Source organism: Ornithorhynchus anatinus, chromosome 3, assembly GCF_004115215.2.
Source record: "Ornithorhynchus anatinus isolate Pmale09 chromosome 3, mOrnAna1.pri.v4, whole genome shotgun sequence".
NCBI lineage: Eukaryota > Metazoa > Chordata > Mammalia > Monotremata > Ornithorhynchidae > Ornithorhynchus > Ornithorhynchus anatinus.
Window position 1 is genome coordinate 94,650,726 of NC_041730.1, and position 25,321 is coordinate 94,676,046.

The following is a 25,321-nucleotide window of genomic DNA, read 5'->3' on the forward strand; positions in this document are numbered from 1 at the left end:
CGAATTTGGATAGGAATGCGATTGGGAAATGGACCGTTGAGGTCTCTTTCGGAAATCTCATTTGAGACAAAGTTTGGTCTTCGCCAGAACGCCCTCTGCCCCCACTGAGCGCCCCCACATCACTTGATCCACAGTTGCTGCTGTGCCTCTGGTCGAGTGGCCAGATGGTGCTGAGCGGGTGGTAGCCGGGGGCCAGTGAGCTAGGCAGGCTGGCCGGGCCTCTGCCCTCTGGCAGATGTATATATGAACATATTTATTATTTTATTTATTTTCTTAATGATGTGTATATATCTATGCTTCTATTTATTTATATTGATGCTATTGATGCCTGTCTACTTGTTCTCTTTTGTTTCGTCTGCCTCCCCCTTCTAGACTGTTGTTGGGAAGGGACTGTCTCTACTTGTTCCCGAATTGTATTTTCCAAGCGCTTAGTACGGTGCTCTACACACAGTAAGCGCTCAATAAATACGACTGAGTGAATCCATTCATTCAATCGTATTTACTGAGCATTGACTACGTGCAGAGCACCGTACTAAGCGCTTGGAATGTACTATTCGGCAACAGATCGAGACAATCCCTGTCCACTGACGGGCTTACAGTCTGATCGGGGGAGACAGACAACAACAATAGCAATAATGAATGGGTGGGTGGGGGTGTGGGGGTATGGGGTAGGGAATGGCTGCTCCTGTTGCGACTTCTCTTCAGCTAGAGTTCAGCCCCATTCGCTTTCATAGGAATCGGGGTCTCCTGTGGGCCCAGTGCCCCCCCGCCGGCGCCCACCCCTCTCGACAGCCAGGGGCCCTTCCGATGCCACTTTGACAGGCTGCTTTGGGAGAGGGACACCCTCTGCTCCCATGGGAGCGCAGATACGGGCTCCAGATTGCCCTCCACCCTTTGATGTCTTCACGATTAGTCACCCGGCCAAATCCACCTGACTCGGTTGACGTGACATCAATTGAACTGACTTGCCCCTTGGACATTTGGAGGATCCTGGCTTGGCCTATAAAAGGCAGCGTGAGGGAGGACCCAGACAGCACTCATCTCTCTCCTCCAGGGATCCTGAAGACACGAGCTTTCAGAGCTGCCAGAAACAACCATGCTGGGAGGTGTAGGAAAACTTGCCGCCGAGGGCCTGGCTCACCGTGCTGAGAAGACCACAGGAGATGCAGGTATGTATCCCTAGGTGCCCCTCTTTCCCCCTGAAGAGCAAGGTGTTCCTGGAGGTCTGGAGGCCCCCGACCCGCAGAGTGAACCGGTTCTGGGGCTCGGAGGCTTTGTTGACGTGCTCCAGCACCCCACTTGATGCCTTTTCCTCGGTCGCCGTTTCGGAACCACCAGCCGGCCAACCCTCGTAACCCCCCCAGTCTGGCAAATGACCTCTCGTGGGCCTGAGAGGAGCAGAGGCCTCTGGCACAGTCTGCTCCGAGGGCCTCGGGAAGGGCTGCCTGGGTCCCGCTCGGACCCACTGGAGTGGCCGGAGCCACGGGCCTGATCTGATTTCTGCGCAAGATAATCCCGGAGCCGTCCGGGAGACTCATGCTCAGATTTCAGCTGTGCCGTGTCTTCCTTCATTCCCGCAAGGCCCCTGCGTCCTTGGGTGCCACCCTAGGGGACTCCCACTGCCTCTCAGAAGGTTTTCAGAGCCGCCAAAGCTAAATGAGGGGCGGGCAGCAGCGAGGCTTAGCTTTGATCCCGGCTCCTGCCGGCAGTGGGTGTCATACCAGCACCCACATGCCTGCAGAACCACTTTCCCTGCCCCTTTACTTCCTCTGTGCCTGGGCAAGTTCACCTCAGCCCAGAGACCGCAACACTACCATCTGGCTCGCTGGAGAGGGGTCCAAGGTGCCGGGGCTACCGGGTAGCACAGAGAGGGGACTCCCTGATTCTTGGACTCCTTGGGGAAGTCAAGTCTCTTCTTCACAGCTGGGAAATAGAAATAGCCACAGGGGCCAGCAGTTTGTGAAATTCAGAGCAGCAGTCTGCTCCTGCCTTTGCGAAACCAACTCCCCACAATGAAAACCGGAGTGCTTCAAAGGGGAAAATCCACCCCTGAAATGCAAAAAACCCCAGGCCTAGATTTTACTTGAAAGTGGGAAGTTTGAAAACCTTCAGGCTTTCTGAGTTTATGGAAATTTCCCCAGTCTTGGAGGGAGCGGTGGTATCCCCGGGGTTAGCAGATTTCTTGAGAAATTCAAAATATTTCTCTCGTGTTTTCCCATAAGCTTTTTGGCTTGAACTCTGGTAGGGAATTAGGGAAGGTTCTTGCAACAGCGCATTTCCATTTGAACAGAATGCATTGCAGTGTTGGAAGAAACATTTTTGTGTGTTTGTGTTGTGCTAGGCCCGTGCACTAGAAAATGACTTTTTCTTAATAGGGTGTCCACAGGAGCTTATCAAAGAACTGTGCAATAGAAACTCTCTGGACTCATAGGAATCTCTCGGGAAGAGGGATAATGTCTTACCACCTTCTCAGACTTCCTGAGGAAAGGGGAGATTAATGCTAATTCTACTAAAGTATTTTAAATTATCTGGCGCCTTTCATCTGGAGCTCTCAAAGTGCTTTCATGCTCCTACTGAAAGATCCATGGAGGATAATGGAAAAGGCTTTGAAGTGTGCAGGGTGGGACTCTGATCTTTTGGAAAGAGGCTTTCTCTGGGATAAGCGGTCTGGGTTGAATGAGGATTTTATGTCCACAAATCCTGGGAATCTCTCCTGGCACAAGCTCTGGGCGGCGGTGGAGAGGCCTAATCCGGGATGGCAAGGGGAGAAAGCTGTTCTCGGCCTCATCCTCCCCCTGTTGGAGAGGGAGGGAGCGATAGAGACAGAGACAAAGAGAGACAGAGATAGAGAATACTCCCATGCTATTTATCCTGCTGTGGACGGCAGATGCTCAAGGTAAAACTAGTGGCAGGATGGCCGATGACTATCCTTCAATTTCGACCTGTGCCACTTCCTGTTTACTTGAAAAATAAGTACCAGCTTGCTGTGGGCAGGGAATGTGTCTACCAACTCTGTTGGGATGTACATTCTCAAGGGGTTAGCACAGTACTCTGTAAACAGCAAGCACTCAATAAATGCCACTGATGGATTAGTTGATTTCTGCATGGCAGCCCTGTTCTGCAAACCCAGTGGGACTTTTTTTTTTTAATGGGATCTGCCAGGCGCTGTACTAATAGTCCATGTCCCACAAGGGGCTCACAGTTTTAATTCCCATTTTACAGATGAGGAAAGTGAGGTACACAAAAGTTAAGTGACTTGCCCAGGGTCACCCTGTAGATGAGTGGCTGATCCACGATTAGAACCCAGGTCCTCTGACTGCTGGGCCTATGCTCTCTCCACTAGGTCTTGCTATCTTTCTCTAGACTGTAAGCTTATTGGGGGCAGGGAATGTGTTTACTTGCTCTTTTGTAATGTACTCTCCCAAGCATTTAGTAGAATGCTCTGTACCTGATGATGATGAGCTTGGGAATTTAAGATGTAATGGCCCAATTCTCTTGTGGTAGAACAGTCACCTTGGCCCTAAAGAGATTTCCAAGATAATGGAGAAGAGGGACAAATGGGCCAATCTTTTCAAGACCCTTGAAATTAGCAACCAAGTCAAAGAGAGTATGGGGGTTTATTTTATGAAACCAGAGACCAGTCACAGTAAGCCAGCCAGCACCCAGCTAAAATTGGATTCCTGCCCGAATCTCCCAATCCCATTTTCCATTCCTGCTCCAGAACCCCAGAAAGCCCAGCATTAGTAAGATTGAAATTTACAGTCCAGGGCTGAAGGAGCAGGTTGGGATTATGTAAGGGTAGGGATGAGGGAATGCCTTTGTGCTGACATGTGCTTATTTTGGATTTTCAGTCAACGCTGCTGGAGAGGTGGTGAAGGAGGTGGTGGATAATGCCAAGGAGGCTGGTGGGAAAGGTAAGAAACAGCTTCTTTGGGACCAGATACAATAAACCCTTTTCTGAGGTTGGGGAGCTAATGAGACCATCAAAGACTTGCCCTTTAGGCTTGCAGTGGGAAAAGTTGAGAAGACATGCTCTTGCAATCAAAGTAGTTCCATTCCATACCCCAACGCTATCTGTTGCCGACTTGTTCATTCCAAGCGCTTAGTACAGTGCTCTGCACATAGTAAGCGCTCAATAAATACTATTGAATGAACGCTAGAAAATACCTAAGCCATTCCCCTCTTGTGAAGGAGCCCCCTCGTCTCCATTCTGCCTTGGTACCCAAATTAGATCAACATGCTCCCACCCTGGCCAACTCTCCGTGAAGCCCACTCCCAGGGTTGGCAGAAGATGGCAGAAGTGGAAAAGACATTTTTGGGGGATAATAATAATAATGTTGGTATTTGTTAAGCGTTTACTATGTGCCGAGCACTGTTCTAAGCGCTGGGGTAGACACAGGGGAATCAGGTTGTCCCACGTGGGGCTCACAGTCTCACAGGGGATGGGGAAAGACACAGTGACTCCCTGACGCCAATCTGGTTCTTTCATGGCTTTGTAAAGAGATCGGATCTAGGAGGCTGGGGACCTGGGTTCTACATCCAGCTGCATCACTTGCCTACTCTGTGACTTTGGACAAGTCACTTTGCTCCCTAGTGCCTCAGTTTCTTCATCTGGAAAATGAGAATTAGATTTCTGGTCTCCCATTTTGTATCTACCCCCGGAACTTAATACGCTGTTTGGTACTCCAGTACTATATTACAGTCATCATCATTTAGTCAGCCTGCTTCATCTCACATTTAAACTTAGACTTCCGCTTCCTTCATTGGCCTAATCGATCTCACCATCTAGAAGACACCCTTGCTACAAAGTGACGTTTTTCACCTTCATTAAGCCACCTCAAAACACCCATCCTTTGTCCCTGGGATTTCTATTAGATTGCCAGCTTCCTGGGAGCCAGGGAATGCAATTTCATGAAGACGTGAGCAATCTGCAAGGGTTATAAAGAAAGCCATGGGTAGAACCTCAGTCATAGCCCCTTTGGGGAATATCTTTAAATGAGTCATAAGTCATTTTCCAGCAGCATGCCTTAATGGAAAGAGCCCGGGGTTGGGAGTCAGAGGTCGTGGGTTCTAATTCCGGCTCCGCCACTTGTCAGCTGTGTGACTTTGGGCAAATCACTTAACTTCTCTGTGCCTCAGTTACCTCTCCGTAAAATGGAGATTCAGACTGTGAACCTCACATGGGACAACCCGATAACCTTGTATCTACTCCAGTGCTTAGAACAGTGCTTGACACATAGTAAGTGCTTAACAAATACCATCATTATTATTTAGTCTATTAGAGTGGCCAAATATGAACTGATCTTGCTGAATCTGGGTCAACTGCTGAATCTGGGTCATTTTGTGTCCAGTGTCAACTGGTGTCCAGGGACCACCAGCCCCAAGTCCCCTTGATACCAGCTGGTCTGGATTCTGGGTCCTAGCTTGAAACCCAGCAGGGTGAGTCAGGTGGAAAGTAAAAAGATGGGGGGTTGTGAGGGGAGACCACTTAATGACAGCATTTCTAGAGGCAGGGCTAATGGTCCCCAGCCCCTCAAATGCTAACCTGCTTTGTATGGAAGAACCTCAGGCTAGCACTGAACAATCAATCACTGGTATTTGAGTGTTTATTGTGTGCAGAGCACTGTACTAAGCATTTGGGAGAGTACAACAGAGTTGATAGGACATTTTTTCTCTCTCTGAGGAGCTTACTGTCCAGGGAGGAGTCAGATATTAAAATAAATTACAGCTGGGTACGTAGCACTGTGGGGCTGAGGGTGGGGTGAATATCAAGCACTCAAAAGGATACAGATCCGAGTGCACAGAAGGAAAATGGGGAAGGGGGAATGAGGGCTTAGTCAGGGAAGGCCTCCTGGGCTTATTCGCTGCCGCTACAGATCCAAACCAGATTCTTCACCGGTGGCAAACCCAGCCATCGTGTCGGGACACCCTTGCCCCCGGTCCACCCTAAAGTCCCGGTAGCCTCTTCCAATTGAACAGATGGAGAAGCCATGACAGTAATTGGCATCTTGGCCCCTCTGTGTGATCGAATTTACAGAAAGATATCACTTATGGCTCTTCAAAGTTACCAATATTTGTTTCTGCATACTCACCTCTACCACCTCTCTCCCTTTCCAAGTCGTTTCGGACGTCGTCAAGGCTGCCCAACAGGCCGGCGACAAAGTCGTGAAGGAAGTAACCGACAAAGTTACCACCACTGTGACCAACGCGGCTGCCGGTGTTAGCAAGCTGGGAGGACAGTGAGCAGTTCTGCTGTCCCCTTGCGCTCTCCCCTTGCAGGTTTCAGAGCAATAAAAAAATCAATGTGACTCCTGGCTTCCACTCCTGATTTCATCCTCTACTTCGGAAAGAGTTTGGCCACATGCTAAAACGGCTTTGAGGCTGTGGCCCGAGCCAGGCTGGCATGGCCCACACTCCCATGAGTCCCTCCCAGCCTGCCTTGGTTGGGAAGTGGGTTCTTCTGCTCCCAGCTGCGCGCACATCATACTAACGCGAATCACTTACAGGGGCACCGGTGCCCACCCACCCACTCACCTCCTTCCCTTCCCAACTGGCTTTTTGTGGCCATGCCCTGAGTTCTGTCATGCCAGTTCTGCCAGGGATCCTGCTAGACGTAGGCTGACAGCTTGGAAAGCAAGACCATCCCCTAAGAGCATCTTTACCCAGCATTACAATTATTCTATATTACAAAAAAGAAAACCCACAGGAATGCTACCAATCCCTAAAATATTATACTTCAAAGAAGCTTTAACGCCTCAGATTCCCAAGCCAGTTCCCCTGCCTTTGAAGGATACCTCAATAAACGGTATTTATTGAGTGCTTACTGTGGGCAGAGCACTGTATTAAACTGCTTGGGAGAGTACAATATAACAGAGTTGGGAGACATGTTCCCTGACCACACACTAGCTTATGATTCAGAAGGGGATAACCACACAAACTTTCCAATTTATTTGGGACAGCACCACCTGGGGCCTTTCCTACAGAAGAAAGAGTTTTCAGAGGCAGATCGGGCCCTCTCTAGAGGGTTGAGAGTGGGACAGAGAAACCTCAACCAAGAATTCTGCTCCAGACACCCAAGCAGCTCCACAGTCTAAAGCAGAAGGCTGTGTCAGGGGCATTTTGCCCTGGGGAGAATCCCAAGCGAGTGCTAACTGGGCATTGTGGAGCTGCCCCTCCACCCGCAAAACCTGCAATCTCTTGGGAAAAGCAGTAGTCACACACCAGAGGTGTCCTGACTAGAGCAATGGCTATTTCAACAGTTACACTCATTCATTCAGTCGTATTTACTATGCGTTTAAGCTGTTGGGAGGGCCAGGGAGAAGCTTCCTGCTGGAGTAGTGGTGGTGGTTTTCCTGGGACATGTCCATGTCCCTCCTTGCCAAATCCAATGGCTCCTACTCCATTCTGATCCTCCTTGACCTCTCTGCTGCCTTTGACACTGTCGACCATCCCCTCCTCCTCCATACCTTATCTCACCTTGGCTTCACGGACTCTGTCCTCTCCTGGTTCTCCTCTTACCTCTCTGGCCGATCATTCTCGGTCTCCTACGCTGGAGCCTCCTCCCCCTCCCATCCTTTAACTGTTGGAGTTCCTCAAGGGTCAGTTCTTGGCCCTCTTCTGTTCTCCATTTACACTCACTCCCTCGGTGAACTCATCCGCTCTCACGGCTTTGACTACCATCTCTACGCAGATGACACGCAGATCTACATCTCCGCCCCTGTCCTCTCCCCCTCCCTTCAGGCTCGCATCTCCTCCTGCCTCCGGGACGTCTCCACCTGGATGTCGGCCCGCCACCTAAAACTCAACATGAGCGAGACTGAGCTCCTCATCTTCCCTCCCAAGCCCGGTCCGCTCCCAGACTTCTCCGTCACCGTGGATGGCACGACCATCCTTTCCGTCCCGCAGGCCCGCAATCTCGGTGTCATCCTTGACTCGTCCCTCTCGTTCACCCCACACATCCTATCCGTTACCAAGACCTGCCGGTTTCACCTCTACAATATCGCCAAGATCCGCCCTTTCCTCTCCACCCAAACGGCTACCTTACTATTACGGGCTCTCGTTATATCCCGGCTAGACTACCGTGTCAGCCTTCTCTCTGACCTCCCTTCCTCCTCTCTCGCCCCGCTCCGGTCTATTCTTCACTCCGCTGCCCGGCTCATCTTCCTGCAGAAACGATCTGGGCATGTCACTCCCCTTCTTAAACAACTCCAGTGGTTGCCTATCGACCTCCGCTCCAAACAAAAACTCCTCACTCTAGGCTTCAAGGCTCTCCATCACCTTGCCCCTTCCTACCTCCCCTCCCTTCTCTTTCTACCGCCCACCCCGCACGCTCCGCTCCTCTGCCGCCCACCTCCTCGCCGTCCCTCGGTCTCGCCTATCCCGCCGTCGACCCCTGGGTCACGTCCTCCCGCGGTCCCGGAACGCCCTCCCTCCTCACCTCCGCCAAACTGATTCTCTTTCCCTCTTCAAAACCTTACTTAAAAAATCACCTCCTCCAAGAGGCCTTCCCAGACTGAGCTCCTCTTCCCCCTCTACTCCTTCTGCCATCCCCCCTTTACCTCTCCGCAGCTAAAGCCTCATTTTCCCCTTTTCCCTCTGCTCCTCCACCTCTCCCTTCCCAACCCCACAGCACTGTACTCGTCCGCTCAACTGTATATATTTTCGTTACCCTATTTATTTTGTTAATGAATTGTACATCACCTTGATTCTATTTAGTTGCCATTGTTTTTACGAGATGTTCTTCCCCTTGACTCTATTTATTGCCATTGTTCTTGTCTGTCCATCTCCCCCGATTAGACTGTAAGCCCGTCAAACGGCAGGGACTGTCTCTATCTGTTGCCAACTTGTTCATCCCAAGCGCTTAGTACAGTGCTCTGCACATAGTAAGCGCTCAATAAATACTATTGAATGAATGAATGAATGAATGAATGAAAACCTACTCATTTACAGATGCAGCCCCTCTCTCTTAGGGCCCTTAAATAATATCTCCCAAAAATATTCTCTGGACTTAAGAACGGTCCTTGACGGTTCTAGTCACTGCCACGGGCCTGTTCTCAGTACTTCAAGTCAACGCAGAGAACATCTGGGCTCTACAACTTAATATCTTCAAACCATGGCAGCATTTAAAGCAGCAACCCTACCCTATCAGCAGTCACGTGGGCTTAACGGCTCTGAGGCGGCTGCCTCATGACGCGTCAGGCCACGAGTAGGCCGTGCACCACACGCTACATCTGCCAAGCTAATTGCTTAAGCCCAACAATAGCGTCCCCAAGTGAAAAGGACAGTCCTGAAAGCGACCCCAAGTTTCAGTCAACCAGGCGTCAGTGTCACTCCAGTAGACGCGTCAGCAACAGAGAGGGGGAATAGGGAGGTTGCGGCGTATTGCCAGCCGGGGAGTACCATCAAATGGAGAGGTTCTAACGAGGGCTAGTGAGACCCAGACAGACGCGTGGAAGCAACGTCCCCGCAGAAGGCTGTTAGCCCATTGGAGGGCTGAGAGTCATGTGTACCACTGGCAAGTGGGAGGGGGCAAACTTGGAGGATGTGCCCCTACTTCTGGGATATGGAAGCTGGAGAAGGTATGTGGGGATCGGAGGGATAGGGTGGCACGGGCCCTTTGGGGGGTGGAGAATTAAAAAAAAAAAAATCGATCCCACCACCAGCACCGAGGCTGCTGTTATTAATCTGATTAGGAGACTAGAACCGGGGACCTTGAGCTGCTGGGGACCTCCTTGCTCAGGAGATGATCACCTCCAAGGAGGGCTGGAAATGCATTCAGCTTATCCTTATCAGACCCCTTCCCATTGTCATAGAGAGGACATGGACACCCTGTTCATCAAGGTCACTTCCATCCTGCTGGTGGAGCATTTCCTGCAAAGGCTCACTCAGTCAAGCCAGCTCTAGTTAGTAGATGAAAATGTTCATTAGTGTTAGGCTCGGGCCCGGTCTCCAGGATGAAGGTTTATATTTTGGAAGGAGAGAGGCAGAGAGCAAGGCAGGCAAAGTCAGCAAGAGAGAGAGAAGAGAGAGCAGAGAAATGTCAGTTTCTAGAGTTTCCCAGTGTCAAGAAACCAGACTACAGATTTTACTGCAGTATGGACTACCTGAAAAACAAGAGCATTATTCTGCACTTTTGGCATATTTTGTAAAATGCCTTTATCTGGTGAAGAAAGAAACTCACAGCACAGTGAATCAATGTGGTATTTATGTGGCTGTTACAGGAAATTTCATAGCTCTAACTGTAGTTGACCAACTTTTAAACATACTACCAAATATAAAATGAACAACATGGAAAAGAAACAGGGGGCTGTTTGGAAAAGGTTCACTTTTTAATAACTGCTCATCGCCAGGTTAAATCATGCAGTTACAAAGTAGTTAGAAAAAAAAGCATGAAATTTCTGGGAGGTTGTTTTCTAAAAAAGGTTTATTCATTACATAAATAATATCTGGCACTTTATTGGGATTATCCTAGACAAAAAGCCTTACTCTCCCTCCCCGACCCCCACAAGGGAAAAAAAAAAACCCCAGAAAGCACAAACAAAAGAACCTGTCAAAAACCAGGTTTGATCCAATAGGGTCTCAAAGTCCACTCTGTTTCGCTTGGTTATGTCCAGCACTTGCCAGACATCCAAATAAAGGGGATGGACAAAGACTGTGGAGTCCATTAAGTCCTTTACTGGCCGGTGCTCAAAGCTCCTAGCCTGGCTCCAAGTTTCTGGGCCAAAATTAATTTCTAGGTTAGCCTCCCCTCTATCTATCATTGTTATTCACTGAGGCAGCATAAAATCTCATGTTCTGAACGACTCTTCCAAAGAATTAGAAAATCTCAAAAAGAGTTGACTGTTACGGAGGTGACAGTTCTTCAGAGGATCTCAGGATTATACTTTGCCTATTCAGGTATTTGTTTAAATTAAAAAAAAAAATCTAGCTCCCATCATCCACACATTTATGTCGATACCTTGATTACACCAACCAGAAATTTTTTGCTGGATGTCTGTACATAATAAGCTATAAATGATACTGTTTTCAGGTTACAAAAATACTAGCTTCTTTCATCCATGGGTTTATATGCATCTCACTGCTCAAGTCAAGTTTAGGTTGATAAGTGATTAAAGGCAATTCTAGAACAGCAGCATGGAATTTTTTTTTTTTCTTAAAGGGAGGAGGGAAGGGAAAAAAAAATTTAAAAAGTCACCTAAAGAGAACCAGGCTCGAAGTTCTGCTACTGCACATCAGCAAAACAGCGCAGGAGCACCATCCCGCCTTTCGATAGGGTCACCGCATTGATCGCACGAGGCCTTCTTGACTGCCAAAGCCAGAGTTGCAGCATGAACCAGAATTGCACAGAGCCAAAGAGCAAGCTAGCTAACTTCTCGCCAGACGCTCGCCTGGTGCAAATATACGACCGACGTGCAATTTCGGGAAGCAGCTCACAGAGCGAGACGGTATGGCCGTCCGGCAGAGATTTTGAGTTTAAGTTGAAATACCCCCCAATGGTCCTTAAGTGCAGAGGAACTGGTTATCTTTAGGCCGCTAAATTTGCATACGATACCCCACTCCGAGGAGTTTAATTAAAAAAAGGACTAAGGACTGAAACTAGTTGAGAATAGGATCCGCTATAATGAGTCCTAAAAGGGAGAAGGGGTTTCGGTAGTTACATGTAAACGTGTGAAAGAGGGTACAGAACAGGAGGCGGCAAAGGACGTGACACTAGTTGGCTAGCTCTCTCGTTTATGTAAAGGTCAGACCGGCTTCGTTGTACACCTTGAAGACCTTCTCAATTGCATTGACGTAGGCGGCAGTTCTCAAGTCCAGACCCAGGTTGTACTTCATGGCAGTGCGCATGATTTGCTGGAGAGAAGACCAGAAACAAAGTCAGGATGCAGTGAGCTGCGCCGAATACCTCAACTGAGCAATGGCAGCAGCTCCGAGCCGGAGAGCCCATTCGGCGGACAATCTTGGGGACAGACGTCCACAGACATCGGCTCCGTTTCTGCGTATGTACACGTGTCACTTGGGGCCCGTTACTGGGTCAAGACCTTTGCCTACCCCGGGTTTCCCCCATTACAGACATTTTGCACGTTTGTGTCCCAATATATAAAAACAGAAGTCACTTTCTTGGTAGCTCGTTTGAGGCTGTTAGCTCCCTTTAGACTGTAAGCTCACTGTGGGCAGGGAATGTTACCTACCAACTCTTTTATACTGTCTTCCCCCAAGCACTTAGCACAACGCTCTGCACACGATACCATTGTTTAAAACTGAAAAAAAATACAAAGGATAAAATGCAGGAAAGATTTAAGTGACTCCTTTCTAAACACCTAGGAAACCAGGGTGATCCTCCATCATGACTCCCAGGCCTCAACTCTAAGATATTCCATTTGAGGACGCCCTGTGGTTTAGAGCGCTCGTTCTTGATTAAGTCCAGTTAGTGGCCTCATTCAACTTCAGCCCAGATGGCTGGAAGAACAGAGCTTTGTGCTGGGAGGAATCGGGGGGGAAAGTGGATCCAAATGTGCAGCGCATAAGCCCTTGAAGCACTTCGAGCTGCATGCTACGGTTCACTTGGTAGACAATAGGAACAAGCCTTGAGAATCTGGATCACATCTGAACATCTGTCCTCTGGCTGCAGAACAATCGTTCCACTGCCTCTGAGCAATTTCCCTACTGCAAGGACACTGACGTTTGCCTGATTGAAGGCACAGTCCCAATTAAGTTCTTGGGGGCGAATGTCCACGCCAAGAAGTGCATAAACTCTTTTTCCTTTAATGCTGCAGGACTTTGAGAGATCTGGGGATCTGTGGTCCTCTCCACAGAGGAGATTGATTTTACAACTCTGATTTCACTAAACGTGGTTACCTTGGCGTAGCTCTGGATCACTGCTTATCTCAGTCTAAGTCGAGGGTATTCCCATAGTTCAAGACTACTCTATACACAAATTACGCTGCCAGCTAACCATTACAACTGTAGTTCACACTGGTGGACTGGCGTTACTTACTGACACACATGAGGACATGGCCTAAGCTAATAATAATATTACCAACAATATTTACTAAGCGCATCCCGTATTCAGCACTGTACTAAGCGATTGGGAGACTACAATATGACAACGTAACTCAGTCGGTAGATGCACTCTCTACCCACAATGAGCTCACAGTCTCGAGAGGGAGAAGGGCATTAATATTAAATAAAATGATGGATCTCAACCTAATTGCTGTGGGGCTGGGGGGGGGGGGGGGAGTGGTTAAAAAAGGGAGCAAATCCAAGTGCGGGGTGATGCAGAAGGGAGTGGGAGAAGAGAAAATGAAGGCTCAGTCTGGGAAGGCTTCTTGGGACATGTGCCTTCAATGTGGCTTTAAGGTGAGGAGAGTAATTGTCTTTGGGATATGAAGAAGGAGGGTGTTGCAGGACGAAGAGAAAGGTTGGGGCAAGATAGACAAGAGCGAGGTATAGCAAGTAGGTTGGCAATGGAGGAGCGAAGTGTATGGCTAAGTAGTATAAGGAGAGCAGTGACGAAAGGTAGGAGGGGGTAAGGTGATTGCTTTAAAGTTGATAGAAAGAGTTTCTTTTTGATGAAGAGATGGATGGGCAACTTTTGGTTCTTGATGAGTGGGGAAACATGGACTGAATGCATTTGTAGATAAATGATCTGGACATCAGAGAAGTAAGAACAGAAGGAGAAAGAGAGAGACATGAAGCAGGGAGGTTAGCAAGAAAGGTGACGCAGTAATCAAGGCGTGGGGGGACAGGATAAATACTTGGATTAACGTGGGAGCAGTTTGGATGGAGAAGAAAGGGGGGGTTTTAGCAATGTGGTGAACCAGGATCTAGTCACAGATTGAATATGTGGGTCGGGAGGGAAGTCAAGGACAATGCCAAGGTTATGGGTTTGTGAGACAGCAAGGATGGTGGTGCTGACTGCAGTGACAAGAAAAATCTGGAGGAAGAGAGGGTTTGGGTGGGAAGATAAGGGATTCTGTTTTGGACATATTAAGTTTGAGGTGTTGAAGGCACAACCAAGCAGAGATGTCTTGAAGGTTGGAGGAAATGCGAGACTGCAGAGAGGGAGATGTAGATTTGGAATCATCTGCATAGAGACAGTAGCTGAGAGCCAAGAGAGCGAATGTGTTTTCCAAGGGAGTGGGTGTAGACGGAAAACAGAAGGGAACCCAGAACCGAACCTTGATGGACCCCCACAGTTCAGAGGTGGGAGGCAGAGGAGGAGCCCACGAAAGAGACTGACAATGAGTGGCTAGAGAGATAGGAGGAGAACCAGGAGAGGACAGTGTCAGTGAAGCCAAGACTGGATAACGTTTCTAGGAGAAGGGGGTGGCCATAGTGTCAGAGGCAGGCTGAGTGGTTGAAGAGGATTAGAACGGCAGTAGAGACTGGATTAGGCAAGAAGGAAATCACTTATGACCTTTGAGAGGGAGATTTCTGTGGAGTGAAGGGGAAGGAAGGCAGACTGGAGGGGAGAATTGGAGGAGAATTTGAGGGAGTGGGTGCAGACAACTCGCTCAAGGAGTTTGGAGAGGTAAGGTAGAAGGGAGACAGGTTGATAACTGGAGGGAGCTTCGGGGTCAGTGATGGGTTTTTTTAGGATGGGAGACATGAGCATGTTTGAAAGCAGAGGGGAGAAAGAAACCTTCGGCAAACAGTTGAAAACGGCAGTCAGGGAGGGGGCAAGTTCTTTGATAAAGTGCAAGGGATGACGTCGGACATGCAGGTGGAGGGGATGGATTTTGAGAGAAGGCAGGAGATCTCTTGAGATAACTGGGAGAGCTAAGAAGGAGCAAGAGGGAGGGAGGGACTGGAGAGGAGCAGGGACGATTTTTAGGGACATCACACATAATGGTTTCGGTTTTTGTCAATTAAACAGGTGGCAAGAGTTGAGGGAGGCAAGGGAGCACGGGCTTTGAGGAGAGAGTTAAACATCTGGAACAACTGGTGAGGGCAATGGGCATGGGTGTCAATAAGGATGGAGAAACAATGTTGCTGGGCAGAGTTAAAGCTCGCAGGCACAAACTTGAAGTAGATGAAGTCGGCCTGATACCTAGATTCCCGCCAGCACAACTCTGTGGCTTGTGCACAGCAGTGAAGGAAGTGGATTGTAGAGATGATCCAGGGCTGTGGGCTTAGTGATACATCAACAAAGTGAGCTGAGTTCAGCAGAGGGTGATGTTGAGGGCCAATTTGGTCGTCAAGGGGACGATTAGTAATTTTTTAAGCTATTATTATGTACCAAGCACTATGCCAACACTGGGGTACACACAAGACGATCATATCAGAGCCAGTCCCTCTCCCACAAGTGGCTAGCAGTCTAGAAGGTGGTTTGAACAGATCGCCTACAAAAGGTCAGCCAATATCAAGATCACTGACACAATCAAGTCAGGAGCTGCAAGTCCCCCTCTAGACTGTAAGCTTACTGTGGGCAAGGAATATGTCTGTTATATTGTTTTACTGTGCTCTCCCAACAGCTTAGTATAGTGCTCTGCACACAGTAAGTGCTCAATAAATACAACTGACTGAAGCCCACTCGACACTTGGGAGACCCCCATAAAGTCCACCGCTTGTTCCTAAAGGTGGGTTAGGATCAGTACACTCCCACAGGACCTCCCAAGGAAAATCCTGCTCATCATTTACACAGCCAGTTCAACTGAACACAGTCATAAACAGAGCTGGGATTTTTCCATTTACATTAGAAATCTGAATGATGAAGAGTTCAAGCAGTGAGGTGGTCTCTCCTAGGGCAAGGATAAATCAAGCAGCACGTGCTCAATACCTACCCTGGCAGAACGTTCCATGGTATACGCCAGCCCAGAGTGCACAATATCTTTTTCAGATGCACCCTGCAAGGAAGGAGAAGACAGTTTGAAATTCATAAAGACCAGGATCGCCGGCAAGACTACCATTTCCCTTTACAAAAGAAGTCCAAATGTATCGACTTACTTTCTGACCAAGAGAGCAAGCCTGCAACTTTCAAGCTCAAGATTTCACTATCTCCATTGCTCTTCTAACTTGAGATTTGCATTCTTGCAAAACCACCTGGTAAGAAAAACTCACCAGTCATCCACTTCAATGTCGTGCACAAGTACTTTATTAACAGCACCCCGTGCAGGGTTGTGTTGTCGGAAGAACTGTTCCCGAAATTCCCTAATTGTATTCTATTCATAACGCAGGTGGAAAAATGCCCAGTAAGGCAGAACTGAGCATATAGTTACTGAGATTCATGTTGACTTTCAGTCCTAATTAAACTTTTAGGGTTCCAACAGAGATGTTAATAAAAAGCTCAAGCACAAGGGACAGTATATTTCAGAGGAAAGTTTAAATGTCCATAAGTCCCTGAATACTGAAGATTTGTCTTTAAGGCTTCTACAGTGCAGCACTTTAAAACAAAAGCCAATAAACCCATATGACCAACGCAACCTGGCACAAATATGAAAAACAAAAACACACATTTTAGTTGGTCATCAAATCTGTTTCAGAAGTGTTTAACCAAATAGCTAGCTTTCTGACTTCAGGAATTCCATTACAATGATTCTTTAAAGGCTGAACTTAAAAAAACTTTAACTTTAACTGAACTTTAAAGGCTGACTCCTAGAAACTTCACCAAGACCAGTCTTTAGTAAGATCAGGAGAGTGGGCTAGAAACAAAAGAGGCTTGGATCAGATCATATAGAAAGTGACACCTCTTTATTTCTAACTTCCACGTGATGTATGTGAAGAGCTCTCCTAATTCCATGCAATCATACATGAGAAAGGGAACTGCATTCTCTCACACATCACAAGCTCTCAGGTTGTTCTGGCAGGAATTTATCCATCTTTGCAGCTGATTTTCAATTTAATCAAAATATATTCATATTGTCAAAAGAAGAGATGATTGATCTCTTCCAATTCACAAAGAAAAAAACCTGGTTTAGAGATCCCAATTTTCTTTAGCTCTTAAACAAAAGACTAGTTAAAGAATTATTCAGTTTCTCCCCCGTTGGAAGTTGATACTTGGCAAGGAGGAAGAGTGCTCTAAGAGTTAAAGCGTAACAGGATGGATTTTGGCATGTACTGAAAGCAACTATACGCAATTATTCAAGTTTCCATTCACATCTTTAGAACTGAATTTGTTCTTTGAGGCAAATCTTCACCCCAGAGACCAGTACCCATTTCCCTTCCCAAGACACTCCAATAGCAACTTCTAGACAGAAAAGCCTGAAGCCCAGCCTTTTCAAACTATCTTTCTGCCCGTCTTACAAAGCCACCAGAACAACTAGGGGGTTATAAGTTCTTCCTCACTCCACATGTGGAATTTTCTTTCAGTCTGTAGATATTTACCAAATGTACCAAGCACCGGTGTAAAGCCACTGAACAGCCATAAGGAAAATGACAATACTTTTTATACCCTCTAATCAGTTCAACAGTGATCCATTGAACTGGAAAAGTCCTAATGTAGTGGGTACAAATGACGCCCCTACTTACAGATATCCGGTCTTGGAATTCTGCTGTAGGCACCACTGGAATAGTTCCACCATGCTTTCCGAACTTCCTTTCCAAACTTTCCTGAACAGACACTGAAAGAGAACGAAGTCCAGATGAGACGTGTCAGTAGAAAATGCTCTCGCGATATAAGTTTGGAAATTCTTAGTATTTCATTATCCAAGTCTCACCAACAACAGAGAAGGATTCATTGGATTTTGCGCAATTCAACACCTATTCCTAATGGAATCTGAAAACTCATAATGCCAATGTAGATAAATGGGGCTCAACAAGAATGGAACTAGTCCATGTCAAACACCTAGACTATAAGCTCCTTGTGGGCAAGGAATGTGTCTTCCGACTTACACTGTACTCTCCCAAGAGCTTAATGCAGTGCTCTGCAGAGAGTAAGCACTCAAATGTGATGAACTGGCAAATATCCATTCATTCGATCGTATTTACTGAGTGCTTCCTGTGTGCAGAGCACTGTACTAAGTGCTTGGGAGAGTACAACAATAAAGACATTCCCTGCCCACAAAGAGCTTACAGTCTTCACTCATCTGAAGGCTTTCTGTTTGTGAAGATGTGGCTGTGTACGCTGCTTTTTGTTTAGGTTTTTGTTTGTTGATGTCTGCTCTCAATGTCTGTCTCCTAATGCCTTTTTAAAAAAATTGTATTTTAAATAATGACTCAGTTGGGGGAAGACTATGAAAGACCGGACTAGCACTCTTTTCGAAGTCATTCACTGAGGCCTGACCATTAGTAATGAAAACCCATATTCTGCTCATTCATCTTGAAGTTAAAGAGGAAGGAGAGGATTAGCCTGCCTAGCGTTTTATTAAGTTTCAACTCAACCGTCAATTTAGGCCTTTGTTCTATGTTTCCATAACACTCATTACCAAGGTTTATTTTGGCACTTTAAGTACAGCCTACTAAAAGAAAAAAGGAAAAAAAAAAAGAGAAAAAAAATCACCTCAGACCTCAAATCAGGTAGAGTTTAAGATGTCAACAAAACTCATCTGACAAATAAGTTTCCTGAGCTAGTGTTGCTCCTCATTAGCAACCCCTCAAAAAGTGCAATAGAATATCTTTCTTTTGTTTCAGCTGGTGAAGAATAGTACCACTATTCAGGACAGGATCAGCACTCTAATCAGGAGGCTGAAAAGTTCTTGCACTGTGTAAGTCTTTACCAAAAATGCATCCAAAATTTGAGACTTCGACCAAATTAATTAGCAAGACCACCCTGTACTACTTTAATTCCCTTTTCAACTTAAAACAAATTTTTAGAGAGACTTAAATAGCAGTTGAAGCATGGATCTGTTCAATATTTACCACTTTAACCAAACTTAGAATTAATGATTTTGTTCAACACAAAGTGCCACACTGGAGTTGGAGAATATATGCACAAATTCATTTTTCAGAGTTTCAACTATTAGCATTTGCATATTTGGCCTATGCTATGTGTAATGATGTATCAGCGAAAACACGGCAATGAATTCTGATAATCACAATTTACATTTCTAAATTTACTTATGCAGGAAAAAATAAAAAATTAGAAGTGAAATGCCAGGCTTTAGACTCTAAATTCTGAATGGCCCTCCGCAGTACGATTTTAGTAAACCTTTATTAGTTCCACAATATCTTCAGTGACAACGTGGTTTTTGGAGAAGACAACATGATTACTTACTGAGCAAGTGGTAGTTTGAATCCCATGTGTAATGATGTATCAGCGAAAACACGGCAATGAATTCTGATAATCACAATTTACATTTCTAAATTTACTTATGCAGGAAAAAATAAAAAATTAGAAGTGAAATGCCAGGCTTTAGACTCTAAATTCTGAATGGCCCTCCGCAGTACGATTTTAGTAAACCTTTATTAGTTCCACAATATCTTCAGTGACAACGTGGTTTTTGGAGAAGACAACATGATTACTTACTGAGCAAGTGGTAGTTTGAATCCCTTTCATATTTAAAAGTTAAGCGGCCATAGCTGACGTGATTCAGATTCTTCAGCCACTCAAAGTAGGACACCGTCACTCCTCCAGCGTTCAAATAGAGATCCTATGGAAACAAATAAAACCCCACCACAAACCAGAATATCAAGTTTCTTAAAACACTTGAGGATTTTATTAACTCTGGAACGTATTAGAACATACTTTAATAAGCTTATAAAATCTTCTAAATTATGGGAAAGAAAAAAATTAGTTTACATGAAATGTCTTATATGCATGGAGATTAAATTTCTCCCTGGCACATCCCACCCAATTACCACTTAAAACTGAAATCTGTCAGCTTCTCGAGTGCAAATTCCTTCATGCCAGGGATCCGTTAAGTCTAATGTACCCTCCTAAGGCCCTAGTTCAATGATCTATACATTGTATGCACTCTTACATTCTAAATTACATGCCTCAACCCAAAATTTCTATAAAAATTCTATTTTTCATAGCAATCTTAGAATCAAAGGGTTCCCAACAAGAAGTGATTTGGTTTTTTTTACCAACCAACTGCTATCTCAAGAAGGTTTATATCAAAAAAAAAAAAAGTTTGGGGTTGACTCCAGGGAAGGAGATGGCTAGAGACTGCCTGGATAACCTTTGCACGGTTCAACAACCCTTATGATTAAGGGCCACAGACGTCTTCAGTGACCACTCGAACACATGGTTCTAAGTAGTTTTATGTGTAATAAGAATTATTGCTTTGGGTTATGCTCACCTGACACAGTCTTCCTTCTATCCTGCCCACCTTTACACCTTGCATATCAATAGGATATTTAGTAATTGGATTTCATTCATTCAATAGTATTTGGGCGCTTACTATGTGCAAAGCACTGTACTAAGCTCTTGGAATGAACAAGTCGGCAACAGATAGAGACAGTCCCTGCCGTCTGACGGGCTTACAGTCTAATCGGATTTGAAAGTTTAATTGAGGTGCTGCTTGAAACTAAAAAGGCAGTTTGAGATTTTTAATCTTGAGAGATTAACAAACAAAAAATTCTTACGCTATGAATGCCTGACATCATTTAAAGGGAGTTAGTGATTTACTTTTCTTTGGCCAAAACCACAAAGGAGAAGGGAGGGACCAAGTACGGTTTGAAAAAAGGAACAAACCTCACTGCTGCTCCCTCTTAAAGGCCGCAAGGCCGAACTAGTACCCCACTTAAAGAAGCTGCTAGAGTCGGTTAGCAACAGGGACTTACGGGAATGACCATGATATTCCTTTCCAGGAAGATTTTATCAGCCTCTGGGGTTGTAGGTCCATTTGCACCTTCAGCAATAATCTGAAAGAAAATCAGAGGACAATAATGTTATACGACTGAAAGTGTTTGCAGAGTCCCAGTAGAGTGAGAGCAAGGGGGTGATGGAGATACTAAATGAGCAACAGATGCTCAGTATGAGAACTTCAAAATAAAAACCGGAGGGCCCTTTCCTCTCAAAACTTGAAACTTTTCACACTTTCATATCAAAACCTACATAAATACAGGAGTTTCAAGTAAAATGTGACGTGGATATCCTCACTATCTACATTTAACTGACTGTTTGGGTTTTTCTCTTTTGTTTCTGAAAAGAAGTCATCCTGGGGAAAGTGTTTACTAACCATTAAAAATGTGATTTCACCTACCTTTGCCTTGACTCTGGATGCATTTGATTTGGTCAACTGCTTCTCACTGGCGGCAGGGATGAGAATATCACAGTCTGCTTCCAAAATGCTGCCATCATAGGGCTTTGCCTTGGGAAAGCCAACAATTGTCCCATGTTGCTGTGTTGGTGGAAACAAAATAACATTTTTTAATTTTTATTATTACGGTACTCACATCATCACAAAATCCTGTCCGTTCTACCTTCACAACATCATCAAAATCCGTCCTTTCCTCTCCATCCAAACTGCTACTACATTAATGCAAGCATTTCCTATCCCATCTGGATTATTGTATCAGTCTCCTTGCTGACCTCCCTCCCTCCTGCCTCTCCCCACTCGGGTCCACACTCCATTTTGTTGACCAAATCATTTTCTTCTAAAAACATTCAGACCATGTTTCCCACTTCTCGAGATACTCCAGTGGTTGCCCATCCACCTCCACATCACACAAAAACTCCTCACCACTGGCTTTAAAGGACTTATCACCTTTCCCCTCGAACCTCACCTCGCTACTTTCCTACTGCAACCCAGCCCTCGCACTTTGTTCCTCAAATTCTAACCTTCTCACTATACCTCCATCCCATCCACCTTGCCACCGACCTCTCGCCCACACCCTACCTCTGGCCTGGAATGCCCTCCCACCTCATATCAGACAGATAATTGCTCTCCCCTACTTCAAAACCTTATTGAAGGCACGTTTCTTTCAAGAAGCCTTCCCTAAGCCCTCCTCTCCTCTCACTCCCTTGTGCACCACCTCTTACTTGCTCCTTCATTCTCCTCCCTCCCATCCCACAGCACATGTGTATATCTGTAATTTATCGATTGATTTATATTAATGTCTGTCTCTCTATACATACAAGATACAAGAAATACAAGATACAAGAAAGAAATTCTACATATATTCAGAAAGTTCCAAAACGTTTAAAAGAGGCAAATGTCCTTAAACCTCTGAAGTTAGAAAAAAAGGATGGGACACTGTCAAAGTATCGCTATTCTTGGTAAATTTACGAAAAGCCGAGCAAGTGACTTCCACGTTCAGAGTCCGAAAGCCATACGTACCAACTTATAATCTTCTAGCTCCTTTGGGTCAATTCCATCCGGGTTCCATATGGTACCGTCAACCTCCCCGACACCAACACACCTGGCACCGAAACGGTGGAGATACCTCATGGAGTGCAGGCCCACATTACCAAATCCCTGCAAATAATCAAGTGGATTGTTTCACAACCCGGTCACAAAAACTCCACACCACCGTTTATCTAATTCACTGTAGGATACTCTTCTACCTTCACCTGGAGAAACAAGGTTTCACCTTCCTAACGCCAGCACACAGGGCGCATTTGGCTAAACCCTCTAAATTAAGAGCTTTCCGCGGCCATCTCTGGTCTAGCGCACACAGGGACGGCAGCGGGATGGAGATGGTTTTAGAGACCGCTTGAGGACCAGTGCTGCTAGACCTGCTGAGGCCAAGGTTAAGTGCTCTTGAGATATGGGAAGTCCGGCACAGGTGCCACGAGAATGGCGCCGGAGAGAGTCAGGCCATCCACTGTAAGAATGGGGTTCACGTGACTGAGAACTAGCAAAAAAATAAAATGATAATCCCACACCGAGGAGACAAATGAGAAGGTTGGTCAAGGGGGAGAAAGTCAAGATCTCATGTTCTTTGCAGATTATTTGTGTGCCTCCGTTAAAGACGGGCCTGTTCATAGTGTGCTCTACTTTTAACACAGCTCAGGATACTATGCACATCTTCTGCTTTTTGCTAACTGGCAAAAAAATACTGGTTGGATTAGGTGGTGTTGTGGTCTCATTATTTCTAATTTAGTAATTACTCTTCAGATGGCCCTAACAAATTATATCAACAGGGAAAACATTCCAACAGCTCCAAAGGAACTGCTCAAAAACAGCATCCAAAGGCCACATTTTAATAATGAAATGATCATATGTTCAATTAGGCTGTGATTAGTCAATCCGTTTTGGCTTTCCTCGGAGCCCATGTTACTGAAGTGGTGAGGAGTATGTTCCCCTCCCATTGAGCTTCCCCCACCCCAACTCATTAAACATTATGACCTGCCTTCTGAAAAGAGCCTCTTCCTAAGACACAGCTGAAAACTACTTCAGGCATGCCTTGCTCAGAGTTGAACTATAACCATATTGCTCCCCCAAACCCCTATCCTCGCCCCCTCACCCATTTTTAGCCCTAGAAAACAAATGCTTGCCTTAACATTGAGATCTAAGCATCTGCAGTAAATTTTGATTAGCGGCACTAACTGGAAGCTGAAAAGCCAGATAGCAATCCAGTTCTCTCGACACAATAAATCTGCTTTCTAAATCCCAAGTGACCAATGTGGATCGGCGAATCAATTGGGCAACTGAAAAAAGAACATCATGGGGAATGATCTGATTTGGCAGCTGCCAATGGACAAGCGCTGGAGTCTTTGCTCCCTTAGAACATTTGAGTGTTGAGTGTCTAGGGCCCTGAGGAAATGCTACATGTGTTTCTCCAAGGAACTGATGGCACCTTTCTCTTTCTTTGGGAGTAGGAGAGGTACATGCAAAAGATAAAACAGTGAAGAGAGTGCTAGAGGCTCTCCTATGGAAGTGATAAAGACTCCTGTGTAAGATGACTTTATGCTATCTATTCATTTAAACAAAAACTACCTCTCCAAAGGAGATTTGAAAAGTAAGTCTTTTACAAATGTTTGAGATCTTTTGCAAAGAAAAGTAGATTTGATTCAGAAGCATCAGATCGAGGGCTAAAGTCACATTGGTTTCAAGAGCTATTAGGTACGTCAATCGTCTTTTTTTTTTTTTTAACACACTTGTGCCAATATGAACTGTAGAGCAAATTAACTCAATCTCTTTTGCCATTATCATCTGGTTCTTTATGAATTAGGTATCAGATTCACTGTTAACTGCAACTGTGATTCCTTTAGGCCTGAAATAGGGATAAAGACGCATTACCTGAACAACAAAGGTTTTATCCCCAAATCCTGGAGTCATTCCCAAAAGACTCATGTAAGAAGCCTCGTTGATGAAGTTTTCGATCCCATGGAAGACACCACGGCCGGTGGCAGAGATACGCCCATGGATCCCTCCTTGACTGATGGGTTTACCAGTAACACAGGCATGAGCGTTAATATCCTGTAAGAGAACGACACCTCAAAATACCATACTCATCTCAGATTTTAAGTGCTGAAAGCACCCCTCAAAAAAAACAAAAAAACAACAACTTATGACTTGTTCGCTAAGGTTGAGCTCATTTTCAGGAAAGGCCACTGACAACAATTAGTAGACTAGACTATCTTTGGAAGTAGGCTCAAAGAATCTAGGCTTCCCAGTTGTTTGGTGAAGATCCTGAAAGAAGTTACCATATTCTAATGAAATCAAATGAATGGATCCAAGTATCCAAAAGGCAATGGGGAGTAATTGCCAAATTTTCACAGGCCGCTATATTGGCCCATACTCTCACTGTACTTTGGATTAACAAACCCTGGAACACCTATAGCAATGTTAATCTAAACCTTGAACCTTGTAAATTGCGTAGTTAAAAATCCAAATTGTGGAAAAGGGCAACCACTACAGGGAGTGGGAGAAAGAGGAAAAAAAAGTACACTGAGGCTACTCACAAATCATGAAAAATCAAAAGATACATCTTCCTACCTTTCCACCTCCAGCCATCCTTCACTGAAATAGTCCCCTTTTCTAACATTTAGAAATTAGAGTTCGCTCTCCCTCACTCTAGGAGTCCACTCTCTGCCTCTCATGAAGAAAGCAAAACTGATGAGGTCACAAGTAGAAAACCTACAAGCCACAGTTTAGGTGAAACAGCTCTGGTATCCTGCCCAATTCCCATTTTGGGATTCTAAGTAACCAAGTGCTCTTGTGACCATCAATCACTTTTCTTCATATCAGTGAACCCTAATGAAGATGAACAATCTGACTTTTCCTAAACTACCCTTAAAATAGATACCTTTCCATGTTTTAAAGTTTGAATCTTTTACATTAAATGTCAATTAAGGGGGTGTTTTCTTTAAACTTCAGTGCAAATTATTCACGCTTTTTACAAAGCTTCTCAGCACTGTTAATATCTGAAATTAGTAAGTTTGGTAGACAATCCAGTTTAAATTTGGAAGTTACACTTGAGTCCCAGCAGCTGCCTGTCTGCCTCAACAGAGTAACGTCTCTTCACACAGGAGCGGAAGATGAGCAGAAGCTAG

The 25,321-nt window shown here is 45.6% G+C and overlaps 2 protein-coding genes across 2 annotated transcripts in view; one reads left to right on the top strand and one right to left on the bottom strand.

The window, feature by feature from the left end:
* The first annotated feature begins 1,000 nt into the window (after positions 1 to 1,000).
* On the top strand, positions 1,001 to 6,308 carry FAM25A (family with sequence similarity 25 member A). The gene is made up of 3 exons (XM_007665867.3): positions 1,001 to 1,169; positions 3,852 to 3,914; positions 6,119 to 6,308. The coding sequence occupies exons 1-3, from the start codon at positions 1,097 to 1,099 to the stop codon at positions 6,241 to 6,243; spliced, it is 261 nt and encodes an 86-aa protein (XP_007664057.1). The 5' UTR covers positions 1,001 to 1,096; the 3' UTR covers positions 6,244 to 6,308.
* Positions 6,309 to 10,186: 3,878 nt separating this feature from the next.
* The window catches only part of GLUD1 (glutamate dehydrogenase 1), a 41,395-nt gene continuing 26,260 nt past the window's right edge, over positions 10,187 to 25,321 (bottom strand). The window contains exons 6-13 of the mRNA XM_029059578.2: positions 24,066 to 24,245; positions 22,161 to 22,298; positions 21,084 to 21,221; positions 20,662 to 20,742; positions 19,403 to 19,526; positions 17,467 to 17,558; positions 15,783 to 15,845; positions 10,187 to 11,850 (exon numbers count right to left, since the gene is read on the bottom strand). Coding sequence (XP_028915411.1) covers positions 11,731 to 11,850; positions 15,783 to 15,845; positions 17,467 to 17,558; positions 19,403 to 19,526; positions 20,662 to 20,742; positions 21,084 to 21,221; positions 22,161 to 22,298; positions 24,066 to 24,245 — 936 coding nt within the window. The 3' untranslated portion in view covers positions 10,187 to 11,730. The remainder of the gene's footprint in view (positions 11,851 to 15,782; positions 15,846 to 17,466; positions 17,559 to 19,402; positions 19,527 to 20,661; positions 20,743 to 21,083; positions 21,222 to 22,160; positions 22,299 to 24,065; positions 24,246 to 25,321) is intronic.

Coding starts and splice junctions, on each gene's coding strand:
- FAM25A (XM_007665867.3), top strand. CDS start 1,097: ATGCTGGGAGGTGTAGGAAAACTTGCCGCCGAGGGCCTGGCTCACCGT. Junction 1,170..3,851: donor GAAGACCACAGGAGATGCAG/GTATGTATCCCT, acceptor TTGGATTTTCAG/TCAACGCTGCTGGAGAGGTG. Junction 3,915..6,118: donor CAAGGAGGCTGGTGGGAAAG/GTAAGAAACAGC, acceptor TCCCTTTCCAAG/TCGTTTCGGACGTCGTCAAG.